Source organism: Emericellopsis atlantica (genome assembly GCF_019669845.1).
Source record: "Emericellopsis atlantica unplaced genomic scaffold F5Z01scaffold_65, whole genome shotgun sequence".
NCBI lineage: Eukaryota > Fungi > Ascomycota > Sordariomycetes > Hypocreales > Bionectriaceae > Emericellopsis > Emericellopsis atlantica.
Genome location: NW_025764767.1, coordinates 1 through 20,819, shown reverse-complemented (window position 1 = coordinate 20,819; position 20,819 = coordinate 1). Strand labels below are relative to the sequence as shown.

The 20,819-nt window shown below is 56.0% G+C and overlaps 9 protein-coding genes across 9 annotated transcripts; 5 read left to right on the top strand and 4 right to left on the bottom strand.

Moving 5' to 3' along the window:
* Window positions 1–867: 867 nt before the first annotated feature.
* Window positions 868–2,394, top strand: F5Z01DRAFT_631615 (cytochrome P450; the record flags this gene model as incomplete). Its single annotated transcript, XM_046261802.1, has 1 exon — window positions 868–2,394. The coding sequence occupies one exon, from the start codon at window positions 868–870 to the stop codon at window positions 2,392–2,394; it is 1,527 nt and encodes a 508-aa protein (XP_046113410.1).
* Window positions 2,395–2,754: 360 nt separating this feature from the next.
* Window positions 2,755–5,084, top strand: F5Z01DRAFT_495796 (uncharacterized protein). Its single transcript, XM_046260238.1, has one exon. It carries the CDS (start codon window positions 2,958–2,960, stop codon window positions 4,902–4,904), a length of 1,947 nt encoding a protein of 648 aa, XP_046113409.1. The 5' UTR covers window positions 2,755–2,957; the 3' UTR covers window positions 4,905–5,084.
* A 180-nt stretch (window positions 5,085–5,264) lies between these two features.
* F5Z01DRAFT_732244 (uncharacterized protein) lies at window positions 5,265–7,770 on the bottom strand (the record flags this gene model as incomplete). The annotated part of the gene is made up of 3 exons (XM_046266717.1): window positions 7,047–7,770; window positions 6,338–6,557; window positions 5,265–6,271 (listed from the first exon to the last, which is right to left on the bottom strand). The coding sequence occupies exons 1-3, from the start codon at window positions 7,470–7,472 to the stop codon at window positions 5,265–5,267; spliced, it is 1,653 nt and encodes a 550-aa protein (XP_046113408.1). The 5' UTR covers window positions 7,473–7,770.
* A 625-nt stretch (window positions 7,771–8,395) lies between these two features.
* Window positions 8,396–9,630, top strand: F5Z01DRAFT_669092 (NmrA-like protein). The gene has a single exon (XM_046264390.1). It carries the CDS (start codon window positions 8,693–8,695, stop codon window positions 9,596–9,598), a length of 906 nt encoding a protein of 301 aa, XP_046113407.1. The 5' UTR covers window positions 8,396–8,692; the 3' UTR covers window positions 9,599–9,630.
* Window positions 9,631–9,785: 155 nt separating this feature from the next.
* Window positions 9,786–12,510, top strand: F5Z01DRAFT_697831 (Six-hairpin glycosidase-like protein). Its single transcript, XM_046266335.1, has 7 exons — window positions 9,786–10,120; window positions 10,174–10,356; window positions 10,402–11,509; window positions 11,557–11,711; window positions 11,758–11,815; window positions 11,859–12,267; window positions 12,314–12,510. Exons 1-7 carry the CDS (start codon window positions 10,017–10,019, stop codon window positions 12,493–12,495), a joined length of 2,199 nt encoding a protein of 732 aa, XP_046113406.1. The 5' UTR covers window positions 9,786–10,016; the 3' UTR covers window positions 12,496–12,510.
* A 15-nt stretch (window positions 12,511–12,525) lies between these two features.
* Window positions 12,526–14,307, bottom strand: F5Z01DRAFT_631623 (glycoside hydrolase superfamily; the record flags this gene model as incomplete). Its single annotated transcript, XM_046261803.1, has 1 exon — window positions 12,526–14,307. The coding sequence occupies one exon, from the start codon at window positions 14,305–14,307 to the stop codon at window positions 12,526–12,528; it is 1,782 nt and encodes a 593-aa protein (XP_046113405.1).
* A 704-nt stretch (window positions 14,308–15,011) lies between these two features.
* Window positions 15,012–16,929, top strand: F5Z01DRAFT_495764 (sugar porter family MFS transporter). Its single transcript, XM_046260237.1, has one exon. It carries the CDS (start codon window positions 15,198–15,200, stop codon window positions 16,836–16,838), a length of 1,641 nt encoding a protein of 546 aa, XP_046113404.1. The 5' UTR covers window positions 15,012–15,197; the 3' UTR covers window positions 16,839–16,929.
* A 1-nt stretch (window position 16,930) lies between these two features.
* F5Z01DRAFT_495763 (uncharacterized protein) lies at window positions 16,931–18,462 on the bottom strand. The gene is made up of 2 exons (XM_046260236.1): window positions 18,100–18,462; window positions 16,931–18,051 (listed from the first exon to the last, which is right to left on the bottom strand). Exons 1-2 carry the CDS (start codon window positions 18,278–18,280, stop codon window positions 17,183–17,185), a joined length of 1,050 nt encoding a protein of 349 aa, XP_046113403.1. The 5' UTR covers window positions 18,281–18,462; the 3' UTR covers window positions 16,931–17,182.
* Window positions 18,463–18,760: 298 nt separating this feature from the next.
* On the bottom strand, window positions 18,761–20,677 carry F5Z01DRAFT_740704 (major facilitator superfamily domain-containing protein). Its single transcript, XM_046266847.1, has one exon. It carries the CDS (start codon window positions 20,511–20,513, stop codon window positions 18,912–18,914), a length of 1,602 nt encoding a protein of 533 aa, XP_046113402.1. The 5' UTR covers window positions 20,514–20,677; the 3' UTR covers window positions 18,761–18,911.
* Window positions 20,678–20,819: the final 142 nt, after the last annotated feature.

The window sequence follows — 20,819 nt, the reverse complement described above, 5'->3', positions numbered from 1 at the left end:
ACACGCTTCCTCCTGTAGTCCATACATCTCTCGAGATTTCGGTCCGCCTTTGCGTCTGAGCTCTGCCGGCGAACCTCACAACACACGAAGGGTCTTCAGGAGGGAAGGTGGCATTCGCATGCAACACTGATATGCAAGCGTGCAGCTGTGAAGACGCCGCTTGCAACACTAACTGACAGCGCGTCGTGCTGGTAGCCACACATGTCCAGGCACGGGGAGGCGTAGGCGATGACTATATCCCAATGCCGTAATGCGTGTGATGCCGAATTGCCGGCTCAGGGTCTGGTATTATGTGAGACAACGATGGATGCTCGCGGATCCGAAAGAGTCTGGCTACAGATTCAAGGCACCGCATAACAGTTTGATGCCGTGGCTTACACAGCGCCGTCTGGTTCGTCGATACGACCCTCCGAGGCGCCAACATCTGTCGGTACATGCCGATCTGAGCGGCACGTCGAGGCTAGCTTGCAGATACGGTTCTGTACGTCTGATACAGTCACCCCCATGATGGAGACGCAAGGTTTATGCATAATCTGCAGTTCTGACTGCATGTGTGCTGTGATGGAGCCACCCCGTGTTTTCGCAACGCTGTAGTTGCTACTATCTCGTCAATCGAGGACCACGAATTGAACCACTGGATCGGCGAATCTGGCCGTGGACGCCGTGAGTCCTTTGCCTCTGCAGAAGGCGGAATATGTGCCGCGAGGGTTCTGCTGCCTGCAGTGGTCCAGCAAGACATCCAGGTGCGGTCTGTGTCGATTCCTGAGGACTCCCCCTACTGTGGACAAAAGTTGCCATCCAGAGATCAGAATCATCGCAACAGCACAGACATCCAAGATGACTGCCCACGCGCACTTTGTCGAGGCGATGTCGTCAATCTCGCAGGCGCCTCTCCTGCCCGTCGTCAGCACATGTCTCCTCCTCTTCATCGCCTACCGCTTCATCCACGCCCTCTTCCTTTCCCCCTTGCGCAAGGTCCCGGGCCCTTTGCTGGCAAGACTGACCGCCAAGCGTGGTGATCTCGACAACTTCTCCGGCAAGGTCGCCCAGACCGCAGAGCGCGATGCGGACAAGTATGGCCCTGTCTACGTCTACAAGCCCAACGCGGTCTGCGTCAGCCACCCAGACGACGTCCGCACCATATTGGGCTCACAGGACTTCAGAAAGGCCCCCTTTTTTGACATTTTCGACGACGGGGGCACCAAGAACATTGTCTCCCAGCGGGACCCTGCCCTGGCCAGTCGCCGCAGACGCCAAATTGGTCCCTATCTGAACTTCAGCTATTTGCACAAAATGGAGGACGTGATCCAGCGGCACGGCTACCTAGCCATCCAAGCCAAATGGGAGAGGATGATTGATGAGAACAGCGGCAAGGCCACCGAGGTGAACTACCGCATCGACACGCAGCTGGCCACCTTTGACATTATGAGCGCGCTGGCCTTTGGGCGCGACCCCAGCTCCATCAGCAAGGGCAGCTCCTCGATCAGTAGCCGCGCGGGCTCCATCATGGACCTTCTCGACAGCCCCCTGATTCTCGGTCTTCTCTCCCTCATCCCCTTCACGTGGCTCATGCTTCCTTGGAAATGGATGTATCAGGAGCTGGCCGACTACAGCCGGGAGTCGCTCCTCATGCGCAAGAAACTCCGCGAGACGGGGGAGCATGTTCCATTCGACATGCTGCAGGCGTTTGTGGAAGCCGAGGACCCGGAATCCAAGATGAAAATGTCAAGTTCTGAGATTCAGGCGGAATGCATCATGATGATGCTCGCGGGGAGTGAGACCACCTCGTCCGCCATCATGTGGACGATTCATCTGTTGCTTCTGCACCCGGACAAGCTAGAGCGTGCTGTCGAAGAGGTTCGTTCCACGTTTCCGTCCGACCATCTCATCTCCCATCAGGAGGTCTTGTCTAAGCTTCCCTACATTGACGCGGTCGTGAGTGAGGCTCTGCGCGTGTCCCCAACGACAGCGGGTTTAACACCCCGTGTCTCTCAGACTCGGGGCATCAGTCTTCAGGGTCATTATATTCCACCAGGCACTGAGATTTTTGTCAATCTCCGCTCCGTGAACATGCACGACGGCTTGTGGGAGCAGCCTCGCCGATTCCAGCCAGAGAGGTTCCTGGATAATGACGAGGCGAAAAAGACACTCTTCACCTTCTCCTACGGTCCCCGAAACTGCATCGGCCGTAACTTGGCTTGGGTGGAGATGCTCACTATTGTCGCCAACTTACTTAAAGACTATGATATTAGGTTACCGTCGGACAGCCGGTTCGGTCCAAGCAATGTGGATGAGGAGGGTGTTCCGAGGTTACTGCCCGCCAAGTGCTTCATTGCGTCTTTTCCTGCGAATCCTGATAGAGATTGTCGGATGGTCATCAGCAGGCGTAGCTGAGGTCAAAAGTATCTCACTTCTTTCAACATAAAGAAGTCTCAAGTTGTTCAACTTGTTTTAAAATTTCGTTTTTTACGTTTTCCAGGAAGGTCTAGGTGCATCATTCCACATTCCCACTCACCCACATATAATTCTCTTAATTTATTTGTATCATATACGAGCTGGCCCTCTTAAATATCAAGTGACAGTGTCAGCATCAGAAATGTCCTGTGAGACCTGACGCTACAAGCACGAGTACTTCAAAACCGTCGTCTAAAGACAGTCTAGGGTAGGCATCCGCATGGCGAGTCACCACAGTCTCACTACTGACTCACTGAGGCAGGAGCAACGGCTACCGCTACCCGCATCTCAGACTCTCAAAGCGCCTTGGCCATAACAAACGTCACCGATGCCGCGAAACAGAGACGTGGCAAACGACACTGAGCCACGCATATGTCTTTGAGCGTTCCACGCATATCGGCCACTTGTACGAGCACCAATATACATCGCGTCCATCGACGTTCTTCCAGCCAGGAGTTAGGTCCACTCACGCAACGGTCCAGTCACGACTCACGAGACTCCTAATGGCGACCCTTGAAACCCTACCATCTGTCGTCCTCGACCTGGTCTGCGATTTCCTGCGAATCGACCACTTTGAAGACTGTCGCAGCCTGCATTCATTTGCTCTCGCCAGTCGAACATGCCGCCTCGCCTCGGAAAGAAGCCGGTTCCGCCGCCTTAAAGTGAAGATTCACGATCTGTCCAACGTGGCCCAGGCCGTGAGAGACGCGACGGCCATGCTCACGGGCCGCATGCATCACGTCCGGGGGTTGTCGGTCGACTACGAGTCGCATTGCGCGGATCCTCGTTCCCACCTCGGCAAGAGATGTGACCATTCCACTTTGGTTGGGATCTCCAAGCAGCAGCGTCGCAATATCAATCTCGACGCGCTGGCCGACTTGATCTGTCACCTGCCAGGCTTGACCCATCTGACATGGGCGATGCCAATACCAGCTCCCCCGGCTTTACTCCGTCCATCGACACCACAAGGCCCAAACTACCGGCTCGAAATCTGGGAACTTGGACTTCAGAGCCTGTACACCCCAGTCGGGCAAAAGGCCCGGGAGATGGACGCCGCAGACTATACAATTCTCACGTCTCCGCGTCTCGACACGTTCAGCTGTTGGGATATCTCGGCATTCGACGACGACGGCAACTGGAGCTACCACGAGGAAGCCATTCTACAAGCACTTGCGTCTCCTCAATGCCAACTCGAACATGTCTCCGTCGACTACAGCGAACCAGAGGCCTCGTTTAGCACACAGGACGTCCAGAACCACCGTCGACCCAGCAGGCCTGGCCTTTTCTCTTCAAGTTTGAGCCAAAGACCCCATAACGATCAGTCTACTTCAACGTCAAAGAGAGCGCTCACATCACTATCCATCAATTTTCGACCTGCAATTACTTCGTACCTTGTTGACCGGTGGAAAGAGGTGATCGACTTCTCTACGCTGATATCTTTGAATCTCGGTGTCGTCAAACCAGAGCTACTGCCAATGCTAGGCGACATGGCCGCGACGGGTGCGCTTCGATCCCTTCAGGTTCTTGAACTCACGCCGGACCTGCTCGAATACGATAATGTGGAACGAACTATCAACGACCTATGCTCTCTATTGAAGGTTCTTTGCCCGTTGCGCGGATTGCACCTCGGGCGCACTAGGTCACACGCCGTTTTTGACACTCTCCTTGAAACACATGGCCCTCACCTACGCGAGCTTAGCCTTGACGAGCCCGTCGTGTTCACTTCTAAGAACGCGTATCGTCTCGCCGAGGTATGCCGCCGAGTACGCGACCTTAATATCACGATCCGACGAACAGGCGGCGACGAGGCCGAAGTCGCATTCTACCACGCCTTGGGCCACTTGAGTCGCCTAGAATCAGTATCTATTATATTTGACTGTACTCGTCCTGAGGCTACCGGTCTAATCAACCACGGCGTCTTCTCGTCCGATAAGTATAATCGCGAAGCCAGGATAGGCCTCGTGCAGGACGCACTCGTGAATGTCGCTATAGACGAAGAGCTTGCCCGCTCTATGTTTCTCACCATCGCACAGACACAGAAGCGCCGGGCTAACCAGACAGGATCACGTCAATTCTTGCTTCGGCGCTTAACGGTCGAATGCCTAGATTCCGATCTATTTGGACGCGGGGATTACTCCCACTCCGAACTGTCGATTCTGTTGGAGTGGCTCAGGGGTCATTGGATCTGTGAGTCGTCGATTGGCCTTCGGGATCCCGACGCTATTTTGGATGACAAGCCAGGCGGCCAAGCCCACAAGGCAGTCTTGGCTCGAGACGAAAGCCTGCAGCGCAAGATGGAGTACGAAGAAGATTTATATGAGCATCTGAATGGCGTTGACCCCTTGGTGGAGGATGCTTGGTTGAGACTATGGCTATATGGTCGCGGTGACTGGAAACAATCTTGGAAAAGCCAGCCACTGGCCAGCAGTGCGCGCCATATGCCAGTCTGATGAAATACATGGCTTGCAGGGAGCTGAACTGGCAAATAGGGACTCACGCTGTCAAGACGTTTAGCGATGTGCCGATTAAGGGTGTCACTGGGCGTGCACTCGAAAAGTGTGGCATTGCAGTGGACGATACTGTCTCCATCAGGATATCTCTGGCCGGTCCCTCACACTGCCTAATGGAAATGTCCAGAGACAGGGCGCGTTTCCATCGAGCATACTTGGGAGGTTGACTGATCCATCTCTCCCCCTCTACCCTCGTCTCTCCTTATGTTGAAGCCCCCCCCCCCCCTAAACCCCCTGACATTGTCGGCCTCTCGTGTTCTCTGGAGTGGCTCGTTGGTAAAACCCTGCTTAAACACCACACTAAATACCAACCAACCCGATAAGACCAGCGAATGCGGTCGGCAGCAAAATCACCAGTTGGCACGCTACGCTGCCGTACCAGAGAAACCTCCACCGAATCCTCCAGGCTGTTAAATACGATGGGATATAATCGAGCCATAGTTCGAGGTCTTTTTCCGGAAGCAGAGGCGTCGTGTGGAATGTTTCGTTCCCATGGTACATATACCAAGCCGTGGTCCATAGATATAAGGCGCCGAATGTGCTAGGGCATACTTTCCAGCAGACGTCCCACAGATACCCTGCGGTCTCTTTGAGATCTTTGCTCTTGGCCAGCGCATTGTCCACTGCTGCGGCGGCCGTCTTATCGTAGTCTTTGGGTACACTCTTGTCAGCCATCTCGAGAGGAATCAAGCGATATACCTGGCCTGCCGCTCTTTTTAGTCCATCAAGGCCACTCTGCGAGCCTCGAACATTGGTCACCCCTTTTACGAAAGTACCTGTTCTCTCTCGCCAACCCCAGGCCTTTTCCCGAAAATCGTTGCAGTCAGCGCACACTACGCTGCTATGCTCTTTACCGCATTCCAACTGCCAGCGACGATCAAAGATTAATTCGTCCCACAGAAGAAGCGCCAATGCTATGTCCCTCCCGATCAGGGTGTACTTTTCCGTGGTCGAGTTGGGGAGAAAAGCCAGACGACTTTCTGGTGTTGAGCGTATGGTTGGCGTGCTGTGCGCCGCTTTGGCCTCGTCGGAATCATAGAGCCAGACTCCAAGAGCTTGAATCATCGATCCATCATCGGGAATGTTACTAATAAGTGAAGTGATCAACTCCTGTACGGACTTTGAACAATTTCGTAGTGGTTTCTCGCATTTGTCTGAAATGTCATTGGTGGTTTTGCCTCCCAGGTCCCAATCAGTATCCCTGTACACTGGTTCTAGGAATGACCGATGATCCCAAAGGAGTCTTTGTTCGCATTTCAGACTGTAACCGATGGCGGGACCCAGCGGGTCTGCATGGTTATCATTTGCTTCTGTCGACGGTGTTGGTAGGATGTAGGCCAGTCCAGTCTCACCGGCCGATAAAAGCGGGATACTGATATCGTCCATTGCATAAGTATGAGGCAGCTCCGTGTCGAAGTTTGTGTATTTATAGCAAGTGAGCAAGACCACAAGAAACATTGCTAGACCGCCGACGGTGAGGGTCCCGAGAAGATACAGCCTACTGTGAAGCGCCCCTCCAGCTGCCCAAGCTGTCGGGCCCACAGCAAGCACGAAGCAGATACACGCTGCCCACCCATGGCGTTTGGTGAACCACTTTCGTAGTCTCGTGTATCGTTCGAACAATGGGTAGTTGGCTTTCCTCATGTCCGTGGCTTGCTCCGTGGCTGTCCCCGTGGCTTGCTCCGTGGCTGTCCCCGTGGCTTGCTCCGTGGCTGTCCCCGTGGCTGTCCCCGTGTCCTTTTTTGGGCGGCGTACTTCTCTTGAGCTAGGATTTTCGGCTGATATAGGTGCTTCGAACTTAGGCATTTCTCCTAGTTTAGATTCCTTCCCCAGGCTGCCCTGATTTCCTGGACTGCTTTCCTTTCCTGGACTGTCGTCCTTTCCCAGGCGGTCATCATTCCCTAGACTGGGTTTTTGTTTTAGGCTGCTACTTTGTTCGTGGCTGCCGTCGCTGTGCTTTGTGCCGTCGCTGTGCTTTGTGCTGTCGCTGTCTTTTGTGCTGCTTTCTTCTTTTACACAATCTTTGCGAAACAGACGCTCTAGGAGCCACCACAAGAAGACGGCGTCCAAGATCCAGGGAACGAATGCCATCCGTCCCCAGAAACGGGGTCCTTGCCACCAAGTAGATCTTTCGATCTCATACTTGCCTTCGCAGCGGTCCCAACTCTGGGTAGAGATAGGTACGAGAACCGTCCAAGGAATACTGATAAGCCCCATCCAAAACCACATATGGTCATCCGTTGAGTAGTACTTGCGTCGACTCAGTACGTAGCCGCTTCGGGAGACATACATCCAACCAAAGAGCAATAGCAGAGAGCCGGCGAAAGCGACACTGAAGTGGAATGAACTCGAGAATGCAGCCTCATTGATGCCTGTTTCTGTTGTCAAGTTTGCTTGCTTCTCACAGGCTTTAGTGGGCTTCAGTCCTTCGGGATCATCTCTTGGCCACGGGCGACCAGCAGTGATAGCTATTGTGGCGGCGAGAAAGATAATGACAGAAGTCTTCATCTTGTTGTGTTTCAGTCGATTCGATATACTAAAATTGAGACGTTGATCAGGCAGCTTGGTTCTGATACTTGGAAGAAGTAGTCGTGAAACTTACCTTAGGGAGATCAATACTACTTATTTCATATCCTCGATCAGATTATGACGATACCGCTGGATCATACGGTCTGCGGGGTTGCCAAAGTCAGACCATCGCAGAAACGTATGAGGCATATGAACGATCTTATAAAGCTAGTAATCGTCCGTTGGCTTATAGTGTCAGCCCTGATGGTTAGATGTATTAGCGCGTATATTATTGGGTGAGCGTGCAATAACTTTATAGTCGAGAACGGGATGTCTCAACACCTCTTACGGAGCTTTCCTAAATATTACGCGGTTATAGCCGCATTATAACCAGGACCCGGATTTTCCGAAAGCAAGCGCCGTCATTTTCCACATTACTCAACGACTATGTGGACGTTGCCGTCTATCTCCACGGAGGTTCAGCAACGGGCATTGACTTCCTCTAATCACAATAGCTTCCAAGGACAATCATATCAAACAGACCAAATGGATACCACTGTGCTCAAAATACTACGCTAATTAGCGTACATGTACATAATTACATACGCAATAGCAGAACTCAGTCAGAACTTGCCCTGTCCTTTCGCTGCCTTCTGCTTGTCCATGCAGCCGTGATCAGACCAGTCACAAACCCCCTAATCCCCGACTCGTCGTTTTAATTCCCAAGGTCTCAACCTAGTCTCAATCCATAACGTAGATATGCCCAATTAGAAAGGTCGTCGGTGCATGAGAAGTCCCGATCCGATTGATAAGACGGATGAACTCAGGTGGAGGTCTTGTTCGCGTTCGGCCGAATGTACGGTCTAATGTTCGACCGTATTTGTCATCGACGCAATTCATCAGAGCTCGCCCTTTTCAATCCGCGTGAACTTGCGATAACGATGATTCCACCAAACAAGTTACAGCTTTTCAGGATGCACATCCATGTATTCAAGGACATGTGCCCCCAGTTCATGCTATCACAACATGCATCCGGCATGACTCATGAGTCACGATTCACGCTGCGGACTAGATTCTAGACTATAGGTAGTCCTACGACGCCTGTTTCTTCTTCTTTTTTATTCATCAACAGCGTCTCCTTCTCTAGGTTATCTACTCCCTTCCTGATCAGCCTCTTCACGAGTTGTGAGGCCGCCGACCATCTCCACCCACCTGCCAACATGAGCTCCGGATTCATCGCCGTCGCTGGCGCCTCAGGTGCGCTCGGCAAGCTCATCGTCCAAGCTGTGCTCGCACGCGGCGTCGCCGTCAAAGCCTTGGTGCGCCCAAACACCGAACCATCACGCACAGAGGGCCTCTCCAAAGCTGGCGCGACCATAACGCCCGTGGACATGACCAACGTCGACGCGCTGACCCGCGAGCTCCAAGGCGCTACCTGCGTCATCTCATCGCTCCTGGGGTTGCGAGACGTCATGATTGACGCGCAAGGCAAACTCCTCGACGCCGCCGTGGCCGCGCAGGTGCCGCGCTTCCTCCCCTCCGACTTCTCCCTCGACTTCACAAAGACAGAACCCGGCTCGAACCGGAACCTGGATCTGCACCGCGAGTTCCACACCAAGCTCGAAGCGTCGGGCGTCGCGTGGACGAGTATCCTCAACGGATGCTTCATGGAGGTCCTGGTAGGCGACAGTCCCATGGTCAACCATGAGACACGCAAGGTCACGTACGTCGGCCAGCCGACGCAGGCACTGGACTTCACCCCAATGGTGGACGTGGCAGCCTACACGGCCGCTGTCGCCACCGATCCGTCGCCTACGCCACGATTCCTCCGCATCGCCAGCGCCGTCGTCAGCGTGCAGGATATCGTCGACACGGAGACACGTGTGACGGGGCAGACCTACTCGGCCAAGTGGATGGGCACGGTGGGCACGACGAAGCTTCTAATCAAGGCGATGCGCGCTTTTGGCAGCGAGGAGGAGGTGTTTCCGCCGTGGCAGGGCATGCAGTACATGGAGAACATGATGTCTGGGACTGGAAAGCTCGATCCTCTCGACAATGATCGATATCCGGGCTTGAAGTGGACTCGATTAGAGGATTTCTTGCGGGAGCATAGCTCTCAAGCATAAGGTCTATATTAATACAGTCTGTAATATGTGAAGCTGTCGTGTGATATACCACGTCTCAATCACGCACTGATCAGCGATTGTGACAAGACCGAACTAAGACTGATTCTTGTATTGTGCAGTGACAAGTTCAGCATGTTTATGGTATCATACAATTGGGGGAACAATTTCATCTAGCCAAACCAGTTCGCTCTGTAATACGAGCCCCTGGCGCACTAATGTACCCCGAGAGCTGCTCGTCTTCCCCGCGTCATGCGAGGGGCAGCATCTTTTGCGGCTCTGTGAATTGGCCAACGGATGTCGATCGACCCCTGAGAAAGATCTGGCTAAAAGGCAGATCACAGAGGGGTTCGGTGGGAGTTGACCCGGGTGACGCTGGCTCGCGATATGTAACCAAGATAATGCCGCCAAGTCGGAGGGGATGCACTATCAGAAGCAACTGGTGATATCCGTCAAGATGAAGACTATGCGAAACCCATGGGCGCTTTTGCTGCTCCCCCTGCTGGCTGCGGCCAAGATTGACAGGTACTCAAGCACTGAGTCTCATGGAGAAGCGGACCTCTGACAAACCATGACAGGCAGAAAATCGTGTCGCAGTACAAGGTCATCCGGACCAGCCTCATCGACAACAAGACGACGCCTCTGCAAGTCGGCAATGGCAACTTTGCATTCAGCGTCGACAACACGGGCATGCAGACCTTCCTGCCGTTCAACACCTTGTCTTCCTGGGCATGGCACAACGACTCTTTGCCCACGAACGGGTGAGCGATCTGCAATCCTGCACACACAAAATACTGACCATCTAGCGAGGAACTGAGTGACTACGAAGGCGTCCCAAAAGACACACACGGTCGCGATGTATACTACGATATCCCCGACCCCGATCTGCCCGCCATCTCGCAATGGATCATCGGCAACCCTAATCGTGTCAACCTAGGCCGCATCGGCCTCAAGTACAAGAGCGACACTCTGTCCACCGATGCTATCACCGACCCGCATCAAGAACTCGACCCCTGGAGCGGCACCATTACCTCCAAGTTCAAGGTCGACGGCCAGGATGTCCAAGTGATCACGCAAGGCGACTTTGACTCGGACGCGGTGACCTTTGCGATTGACTCGCCTCTCCTTGAGACAGGTGATCTCGCCGTCGAACTGGACTTCCCCTACCCTCCCATCCACGCCACGCAGTACAAGTTCGAGGTCTTTGTGGGCGTCTATGACTTTCCCGCGAACCACACGACGGTCGGCAAGGTCAATTGCAAGACACCCAACACGGCGCATATTTACCATGAGATGCAAGAGACCAAATACCACGTCAACATGCACTGGAGCGAGGAAACCCCCCTGCAGCTCTCGCGTGACGAAGGGAAGGGATCCTCGTCCAAAAAGGCGCACCGCTTCACCTTGGCGCCCACCGAGGCCACAAACAAAATCACATTCACCGCGCACTTTGCCCCCGAAAGGAGCGTCCCCGATCTCCCTGCGGACGTCCAGGCGCGCAACATCCAGGGCTGGCACGACTACTGGACGCACGGCGGCTTCGTCGACCTCACCTCGTCCTCCCACCACGCTGCCAACGAGCTACAGCGCCGCATCATACTGTCACAGTACCACGTCCGCGTGAACAGCGCCGCGACGGGGCAGCCACCACAGGAGAGCGGGTTGATGAACAATGGGTGGTACGGCAAGTTCCACATGGAGATGGTCGCGTGGCATGCGGTGCACTGGGCGACGTGGGGACGACAGACGTTCTTTGATGGTATCTTTCCGGCGGTGTACAAGACGCTATTGCCGAGTTCGAGGGCACGAGCGGAGAAGATGGGCTGGAAGGGCGCGCGATGGCCCAAGATGACAGAGTTGGTGTCGGGTGTGAGCTCGCCTGGCTTGATCAACGCCTTGCTCGTGTGGCAGCAGGTATGTCTGTTTTGTTTAAGTCTGAGGAGTTTGTGCTGACAAGTCAGCCGCATCCCATGATGATGGCGTCTTATCAGTATCAAGCGCATCCCACCCAGGAGACCCTCGAGGCGTGGGATGAAGTGCTCACTGCCACGGCGGAGTATATGGCTTCGTTTGCGTGGTTTAACGAGTCCAGTGATCTCTACGACATTGGGCCGCCGTGAGTTCTGTAACTTTGTTAGTTTCTCGTTAACTGACGATCCCAGATTGTATGGAGTAACCGAGAACACTCCACCATACGAAACCACCAATCTCGCATTCGAAGTACGTCTCCCTTCTATAATGTCCACTACGTACTTACCGTCAGATTGCATATTGGCGCTACGGCCTCGATACGGCCATCCAGTGGAAGAAAGCCCTCGGCCAAGACGTCCCCGAAGACTGGATCACCGTCGCCGAGAAGCTGGCGCCACCACCCCAAGTCGACGATCTCTACGCGGTCTACCTGGGCGTCAACGCCACCTGGTGGGACGACCCCAAGCTCAACGGGGACCCGCGCAGCCTCCTCATGATGACAGGTTTTATCCCCGACACCGTCGCCGTGGACTTTGCCACGGCTGTCCAGACGGCTGACAAGGTCGCCGAGGTCTGGACTGACGACAAGATCCGCGGATGGGGAAGGCCGATTCTGGCCATCAACTCGGCCAAGGTCGGGGACCCGGACAGGGCTATCTACCACTTGACTGCTTTTGACTACTGGAAGTTCGATGATGCTGGTCAGTATTCACTGCGAGATACAAAAATCACACTGACAAGAACCAGGATTCGCCGTGCGTGGCGGTGATGGAGGCACTCCGCCCCCCTTTATGCCTGGCAACGCAGGCTTCCTGTGGGCAGTCTCCTTCATGGCCAAGGGCTGGGCTGGCTCAGAAGGCGACGCGCCTGGGTTTCCCAACGACGGCACATGGACGGTCAAGCACGAAGGACTGGTCAAGTCATTGTGAGAGACTGCAAGCTAAATACCCAGAGACGCGCTAGTGATTCACATACACCCTGCCCTCCCACGGCTTCAACACCGGCCGTCCGTCTACAAGCTTGCTCCCCTCTTGTGTGCTGACGACCAAACGGGCCCCATCGCCCAGGATCGAGGTTACATCTGTGCCCATCTGCTGCTTCCCACTCATATTCAACGTCACGACGGCCATCTTGTCCGTGTGGCCCTTGATATCCCTCTTGACATAGGAGAAGACACTCTCATCCTCAGGATCAAGCAGCGTGAATGATCCAAAGACAAACAGATCCCTGTGCTCTTTGCGCAGCGTGAGGGCCTTTTTGTAGAAACTCAGAATCGAGTCTGGATCATCCCGCTGGCGCGCTACGTTGATCGACTTGTACTCGTCATGCACGCGCATCCACGGCGTCGCTCCCTCACGGGCAAACCCAGCATTGGGCGACGCGTCCCACTGAAAGGGGATCCGTGAATGGTCGCGCGCGAGGTGTCCCAGACCATGCAGCGTCTTCTTGATTAGCTCGGGATCCCCCGACTGCACAGCCTCCTCGTAGAACCCCGTGCTCTCGACATCTTTGTACTCCTCGATACCCCAAGACGAGGGCATGTTCGTCATGCCAATCTCCTGGCCCTGGTAGAGGAACAGCGTGCCGGTGAGGGTAACCTGCCACAGCGCAATAGTCTTTGCCGATTTATTCCACAGCTCTGGCGTCGAGCTATCGCCAAAGCGACAGACAGCCCTAGCATTGTCGTGGTTCTCCACAAACACCGTCGTCCACGCGTCGTCCGTACCATCCACAAACTGCCACTTTTGCGTCAGAGTCTTCATCTTGGACAGAGGAAACGGCTGATAAATGTACTTGGGCCCCAAGATATTACCCGTGCCCAGCCGAATCAAAGAAAACTCAAAGACCATGTCCAGCTCCTGCGCCTGCGCTGAAACATAGGGCCGCACCTGGCGCGGGTCGGGCGTGTTGCTGAGCTCGCCGACGCTGACGGCCTCATAGGGCGCGAGGACCTCCCTGTTCATCTCGTGGATGAACTCGTGGATCCGAGGCCCGTTGCACCACATCTCGGGCGCAGACTGATGGGGCGAGTTAGGATCCGTGACGGGGGCGTCGACAAAGTCCTGGCGTTTGCTGTACTTGTTGACCGTGTCGATGCGGAAGCCGTCGACGCCGCGGTCGAGCCAGAAGCGCATCGTGTTGTCGTAGATGGCCTTGCGACACGCCGCGTTCTCCCAGTTCAGGTCGGGCTGGTCTGAGGCGTACAGGTGGAGGTAGTACTCCTGCGTGTGCTCGTCAAAGGTCCAGGTTGGGCCGGCAAAGTACGAGCGCCAGTTGGTGGGCGGTATCCGTGTGCCGTCGGCGTCGTAGCGGGGGGGCTTCCAGATATACCAGTCACGTTTCGGGTTGTCCTTGGATGAGCGCGACTCTTGGAACCATTCGTGCTCCTGCGATGTGTGGTTCACGACCAGGTCTAGAATGACCTTCATGCCACGGTTGTGCGACTCTCTGAGCAGCACGTCAACGTCTTCAATGGAGCCGTACGGTGCGTAGATTTTCTGGTAGTCGCGCACATCGTAGCCCATGTCCTTCTGGGGGCTGTCGAAGATGGGGCTCACCCAGATCACGTCGACGCCCAAGTCAGAGAGGTAGTCGAGCTCGGAGATGAGGCCTGGCAAGTCGCCCCAACCATCACCGTTGGAGTCTTTGAATGAAGCAGGGTAGACTTGGTAGAAGGTTGCGTCTTTCCAGTAGGGTTCGTTTGTGAAGCCATTCTGGCGATCCCACGATATCGAGCCCATGTCGGATTGAGTGTTGGATTTGTGAGACTGGAGGCTGATGTCGGAAGAAAAGACAGAGGAGCAGCAGCCGACTTGATATGAGAGACGAGGGCGAGCTTGATTGACGAACCGCGCGTTCGCATGCGATACGATATGCTTCTTGTACGGATTCTCCGCACGACAGCGTCGCAGACAGGACGCAATCAGGCAATCAGACGCAGACGGCGGACGCAAGAATCCGCTACTCGACCCGCAGCCATGACACGCGCCTATGAGCGTCCAATTCGCGCGATAATCTGCGCTTCTCCGAGACGGACACTCGGAGATATTGGCGTGAGGAGGAGAGTCCCCTTGAGCGACGAGAACCCTGATCTCCCCCCAGCGGACACTCCTGTCCTCCGCATTCCACACCCGACACAAAACTCCGTCCAACTCAGCCGTTGCCAATCGACGACCGGTCTCTCCGCGCGATGTGGAGAGGCAGGGCTTCCCATGGACGGAGTCTCCTGTCCTCGTGGCGGGTCGTTTATGCTTTTTCATCGTCCCAGATTCTTTGCCTCCCCCACAATCTCCACGCTTTTCTTCCCCAGGACATGCGATTGCGTGGTAGACGGCTTATTTTCTCTCCCTCGTCGTCGCGTGGCTTGCACGGGTCCAGCTGATCGGATTGACTCGGTTTGCGGTCTCTCTGCGCGTTACCTGCCATTGCGTCGCTTGGCCTGCTGACCCTGGTCGACGCGGTTGGTTCGTTGGACCTGTGCGTCGTCGATATAAGAAGCGGCCATTCGCCCCTTGAGGTGTCCTGTCATATCTGATCACATCCATCTCTTCTCTGGCATCCAGTGCCTCTTCCTCCAGCACTGCACATCTCAAGCAACAGGCTACAGAGAATACTTCCCCCCTTGCCCACCATGGCTCCCCCCACCGACTCCAAAGTCCCCCGGGACTCAACCACCAAACCCTCCTCCGAGCACCAGGGCCACGTCGATGCCGCCCACCTCGCCCAAGATGCCGCCCACGCCGCCGACGCGGAGCACAACATGGGCATCCTGGCCGCCATCAAGCAGTACCCCAAAGCCATCGGCTGGTCCATGCTCCTCTCGTCCACCCTCATCATGGAGGGCTACGACCTCGCCCTGCTCGGCAACCTCTACGCCTCCCCCGTCTTCAACGAAAAGTACGGTGCCTGGTCCGAGGAGCAGGGCAAGCACGTCATCAGCGCCGCCTGGCAGAGTGGTCTCTCCAACGGTGCGCGCGCCGGCGAGGTCATTGGCCTCCTCATTGCCGGCTGGATCACGGACCGCTACGGTGCCAAGTGGACGACCATTGGCTTCCTGTACATGATGATCGGCACCATCTTCGCCCTCTTCTTCGCCCCCAACGTCCAGATCCTCGTCTTGGGCGAGGTCCTCTGCGGCATCCCCTGGGGCGCCTTCCAGAGCGTCGCCGCGCAGTATGCGTCCGAGGTCTCGCCCGTCATCCTCCGTCCGTACCTCACCACGTTCATCAACATGTGCTGGGTCATTGGGCAGTTCTTCGCGGCCGCCGTCAGCCGCGGCTCCGTTGACTACCAGGATTCCCGCGCGTACCGGATACCCTTTGGCGTCCAGTGGCTCTGGCCCGTGCTTATTCTCTGTGGTCTGCACTTTGCCCCCGAGTCGCCCTGGTGGTACGTCCGCAAGGATCGTCATGAGGAGGCGCGCAGCGCCCTGCTCCGTCTCACCAACCAGAACGATCCGCACTTTAACCCGGACGAGACGATTGCCATGATCCAGCACACCAACGAGATGGAGCGCCGCGCAAAGGAGGGAACCACGTATCTGGACTGCTTCCGAGGCATCGATCTGCGCCGCACAGAGATTGTCGTCGGTATCTGGACGGTGCAGACACTCGGTGGACAGAACCTCATGGGCTACTACAGCTACTTTATGAAGCAGGCGGGTCTCACAGAGAAACAGGCATTTTCCATGTCCATGGCCAGCTCCGCGCTCGGACTCGTGGGCACCGCCGGATCCTGGTTCCTCATGCACAAGATTGGTCGTCGCACCATTCACTTCTCCGGTCTGTCGGGCCAGTTCCTCATTCTCCTCATCGTCGGCAGCCTATCCTTTGGCCAGGGCGGTTCCTTCTCCTGGGCCATTGGCGGCATGTTGATCCTCTTCACGTTCGTCTACGACTTTGCCGTCGGGCCCGTGACCTACTCGCTCGTCTCGGAGCTGTCGTCCACCCGCCTCAAGGCCAAGACCATTGTCCTCGCCCGCGCCGCGTACAACTGCAGCAACATCTTTGTCAACGTCATGACCAACTACCAGCTGTCCTCCACCGCCTGGGACTGGGGCGCCAAGACGGCCTACTTCTGGGCCGGCACCTGTCTGCTGTCCTGCGTCTGGGTCTTCTTCCGCCTACCGGAGCCCAAGGGCCGCACCTATGCCGAGCTGGACATGCTGTTTGCTAAGGGCATCAACGCCCGCCGCTTTGCCGAGACAGAGGTCGATCCCTACACGGTGGAGGCCACGGAAGGCAAGGCCTTGACTGAGACGGGGAAGATCTAGTGGGTGGTGTAGAGGCTGTTGTGTACACGTACATATAGGAAACACGAATAATCGCAGTGAATATGTCTGCCTGTGCTCTGAGACGTTCCTTTCCTCCTGCAGTGCCTTCCTTGAGTGAATGCCGTGCCATCTTCCCAAACCGGTAATTCCATAGTACTCGAAGAAGGTACGCCTGGAACCTCCTTCCTATAAGTTTTTGTGGGACTTGTGAGTGTTCATAATCTCAGTCTCCTCACTTCGTCACTGCTGCCCTGATCAAACAAGGCCATGCTTCATATACGCTGGAAGCCATATTCAGTGCCAAGTTGTCACGCATTTCATTTCATTTGCTACCCTTGACCATCCTACAGCTTGGAGGGCGTCTCACTCGGGTTCTTCACCTCCACCAGCAGCTTGCCCTGGTTCACGCCCCGGAACAGATCAACAAGCCCCTGCTCCGCCTTCTCCAGACCGCCCTTGATAATCGTCTCGTTCTTCTTGATCTTGCCCTCGGCCAGCCACGTGCCGAGCTCCTTGCGCGCCTCGGCATACCGGTCCTGCGCGTCAAAGATGATGAAACCCTGCATCTTGATGCGCATCGTCACCACCTGGTGGATGTTCTTGATCCCCGGCGGCGACGAGCTGTTGTACTGGCTGATGACGCCGCAGATCACAAACCGCGCGTGCTCCTTGGCCCGCGCCAGCGCCGCGTCCAGAATCTCCCCGCCCACATTGTCATAGTACACGTCGATAAAGTTGGGCGTGGCCTCCTTGAGCTTCTGGCGCCAGTCGGGTGCCTTGTAGTTGACGGCCGCGTCGAAACCCAGGTCGTTGACGAGCCACTTGCACTTCTCATCGCTGCCGGCGATACCCACGACACGCGCACCCTTGAGCTTGGCAATCTGGCCGGCCACACTGCCCGTGGCACCCGCCGCACCGGACACGACAAACGTCTCGCCGGCCTTGGGCTCGCCAATCTGCGTCACGCCATACCACGCCGTGACACCAGTCAGACCCATGGCGGAGAGCATGTCCTGCGGCTGTTGAAGTCCAGGGTAGGCAGATGCCGGCTCAAAGGTGCCCGCCTTGAGGATCTTGTACTGCTGCCAGCCAGTGGCGGCATAGACGTACTCGCCAGGCTGGACCAGCTTCGATTTGGAAGCGAGCACGCGCGAGGCGGAGGCGCCGTTCATGACGGCTCCAATCTGTACAGGGGGCACATAGCTGCGGCGGTCTGTCGCTGTTCAGTCAAGGCCTTTCTTCTGACAGAAGCTAAACTTACCGTTCAATTGCCCACGCAGGGAGGGGTCGAGAGAAAGATACAGCACCTCGACGAGGATCTCGCCATCCTTGAGATCGGAGGGGGAGGGGGCGGCCTCACGCTTCGCGGTGAACGTCGTGCCGGGGACGATCTCGTCCGTAGGACGCTCAGCGAGGCGGATGGTCAGGTTCTCACGGGCCATTGTTGTGTTTGTGCTTGTAAGAGAGTATAAGTAGTGGATATACGCGCGTCAAAGAGGGGGTTGTCCTGGTCTTTTATCTGTGGCAAGTCTTTGCCATTGAGACACGCTCAAAACGCCACGGGTTTAGTTTTCGACCTGCCCGCACGCCCGCAGCGGTGCCCCGGCATGGCCGTGGGCTCCACAACGGACACTTGCGCCTGATGCGGCGTCTTTTCCGGGGGAGGAGGCCGATGGCGTCGTTTTCTGGGCTGACGAGCCGAGGCATCCTCGGAGTTGAGGAGTGAGGCCGATGGCTACCCGGTACTATTATCAAACACGCTTCAGAGAGCCCTAGGATTGACCGAATTTCAGAAAGAAAAAAAGAAATCGTCCTCGTTTAGTGTATTCGGTCTTGGGAATGTATACATAGGAACCAACAACAACAAGAAATTACGTTGGGAAGTGTTTAGGGGTGCAAACTAACTATGCTGTGTTTTTCATATTTTTGTTTCAGTCCTCATTGATGAGAAGTTGTCTCAATAGATTGTCTATGTTACTGCGACCATATGTGAGAAGCACGGCTCACCATCATTGGAAACTTCCATGGATCAAACATTGCCATTCAAAGACTGTAGAATCATCTTGTGCCTCGTCAAACCGCGTACACCAGACTCATGGTGAACAGAATAACCACCAGACACACAACCGCTACAATGAACCCCCCAAAGGCCATCCTTCTACGCGTACTGAGACGGCCCTCCACAAATTCCATCCTCAGATCCCTCTTGAGCAAAGGAATCGCACTGAGAAGGCCGATACCGCACGCCCAGTACCCCAAGGTGATGATCACAGCCAAGCTGTTCCTCGTGGCCGTGATATACCCCGGACTGGCGGGATCCTCGTTCCTGAGAGCGAGCCCCATAGCCTCAGGGCCCGAAGAGTACACGAGGACCTGGACACTGGTCCAGATGGCGAGGCCAAAAGTCTTGTAATCCGGAGGCAGTAGGAGCGCAATGAGGGCAAAGAGGCAGCCCAGCCAGAGCTCGGCCGTGGCATACGCAGCCGCCATGGATCCATACAGGATCTGGACACCCCTGGACTCGTCGTCCCCCGCCAAATTGCGCGAGAAGATCATGATGAGCACGAAGATACTGCTGACCATGCCACCCACCGCAGTGAGATAAATTGGCGTCAGCTTCGTCCTGTTCCAGAGAAGGGACGTCAGTAGGCCACCAAACAACACCGTCAGGCTGCCGACGATACCCACAATCAGGCCATAGCGGGAGAGCAGGTTTGTCGTGTTCGGATACAGCGTCGACAGGTATCCAGGCATGTAGTACCCAAACACGTTGCCAGCCAGCTGGCGCATCGCGGCCGACAGCAGCAGCAGCCAGAAGGAGTGCATGCGCATGATATACACCCCCGTGCTGAGCAGATCCGCCTTGGCTGCCCGCATGCTCCTGCGCTTCCGGGCCTTGGACCCTGGCACGGGTCCGACCCCGGAACCAATCACCGACGAAGCGGCGTCCCACGCCCCCGGACGTCCTCCGAGGACGACAATGGCCTCACGCCGCGCGGGCTCCCTCAGCACGAGGCGCACCAGGACAGCGACGACGATGCCAGTGATGCCAATGGCCCGCATGGCCACCTGCCAGCTGGTACCCGTTTCGGTGAAGGCATGCGCAATCTGACCGCTCACAGCCTCGCCAACGTAGACACCGACATAGAGCACGCTGGTGCCGAGAAAGACATTCCGCCAAGCGACGAGGTCACTAATGAGACTGATGCTCAAGGCCTCGACGGCCGCCTGCCCGATACCCATGCCAATACGGGCGCAGAAAAGCTGTCCAAAGTCGTTTGCCAGGCCCTGGAAAACAACACACAGACTCCACCAGGCGGCGGCGACGCTCAGCGTCCACACGCGGGCGGACGTGTAATCGGCGACGAGGGCGATGGGCAGGGCGAGGAGGGCGTAGACGATGCCCGTCGCGTAGCCGCTGACCAGGCCATACTGGGCCTCGCTGAGGCCGAGGGACGCCTGGACCTGGGGGCGGAAGTAGGAGAGGATGAATTTGTCGTACTGGGCAAGAAAGTAGTTCACAAAGAGGAGGAGGATGGAGAGGTAGATCTGGAGGAGGTGGAGTATCCGGCGCGGTCGTTTGTTTTGGTGGTGGGTGCGCGGCAGACTCCTGGGGGAAACCCGAACCTCCTTTGCTGTCCGCGTCCGCGTGCTCTTGGGCGGGCGTGACGCCATCCAGTGCGCCCATGGTGGTGAGGGAGGGTGAAGACAGGAGGAGGACACAGGTGCTGTTGCGAATGCGTCCTGGCCAGGCGGAGGAAGTGTGGTTATTCAATTGTCAAGGGCATCTTGAATTGTACAGGGGTCCTCGATAGTGATTCCAAAGATGGGAGACGGCCTGAGCCAATGCTAATCCAGATTGGGGCATCATGGCTGTACTATCATCATGTGATGATGAGCCTACCTTACAGCGGGGCTAGGCTCGATTGAGATTCTGCCGTTAGCGGTGAAAAGGTAACACCGGAAGGGTGAGAACCTGAA

Bases quoted from the DNA above. Each gene is read 5' to 3' on its own strand.
- F5Z01DRAFT_495763 (XM_046260236.1), bottom strand. From the start codon at position 18,280: ATGGCCCGTGAGAACCTGACCATCCGCCTCGCTGAGCGTCCTACGGAC. The intron at 18,052-18,099 runs GTAAGTTTAGCT...GAACAGCGACAG, and splicing joins CCTGCGTGGGCAATTGAACG to ACCGCCGCAGCTATGTGCCC.
- F5Z01DRAFT_697831 (XM_046266335.1), top strand. From the start codon at position 10,017: ATGCACTATCAGAAGCAACTGGTGATATCCGTCAAGATGAAGACTATG. The intron at 10,357-10,401 runs GTGAGCGATCTG...CTGACCATCTAG, and splicing joins GACTCTTTGCCCACGAACGG to CGAGGAACTGAGTGACTACG. The intron at 11,510-11,556 runs GTATGTCTGTTT...CTGACAAGTCAG, and splicing joins CCTTGCTCGTGTGGCAGCAG to CCGCATCCCATGATGATGGC.
- F5Z01DRAFT_669092 (XM_046264390.1), top strand. From the start codon at position 8,693: ATGAGCTCCGGATTCATCGCCGTCGCTGGCGCCTCAGGTGCGCTCGGC.
- F5Z01DRAFT_495796 (XM_046260238.1), top strand. From the start codon at position 2,958: ATGGCGACCCTTGAAACCCTACCATCTGTCGTCCTCGACCTGGTCTGC.
- F5Z01DRAFT_495764 (XM_046260237.1), top strand. From the start codon at position 15,198: ATGGCTCCCCCCACCGACTCCAAAGTCCCCCGGGACTCAACCACCAAA.
- F5Z01DRAFT_740704 (XM_046266847.1), bottom strand. From the start codon at position 20,513: ATGGCGTCACGCCCGCCCAAGAGCACGCGGACGCGGACAGCAAAGGAG.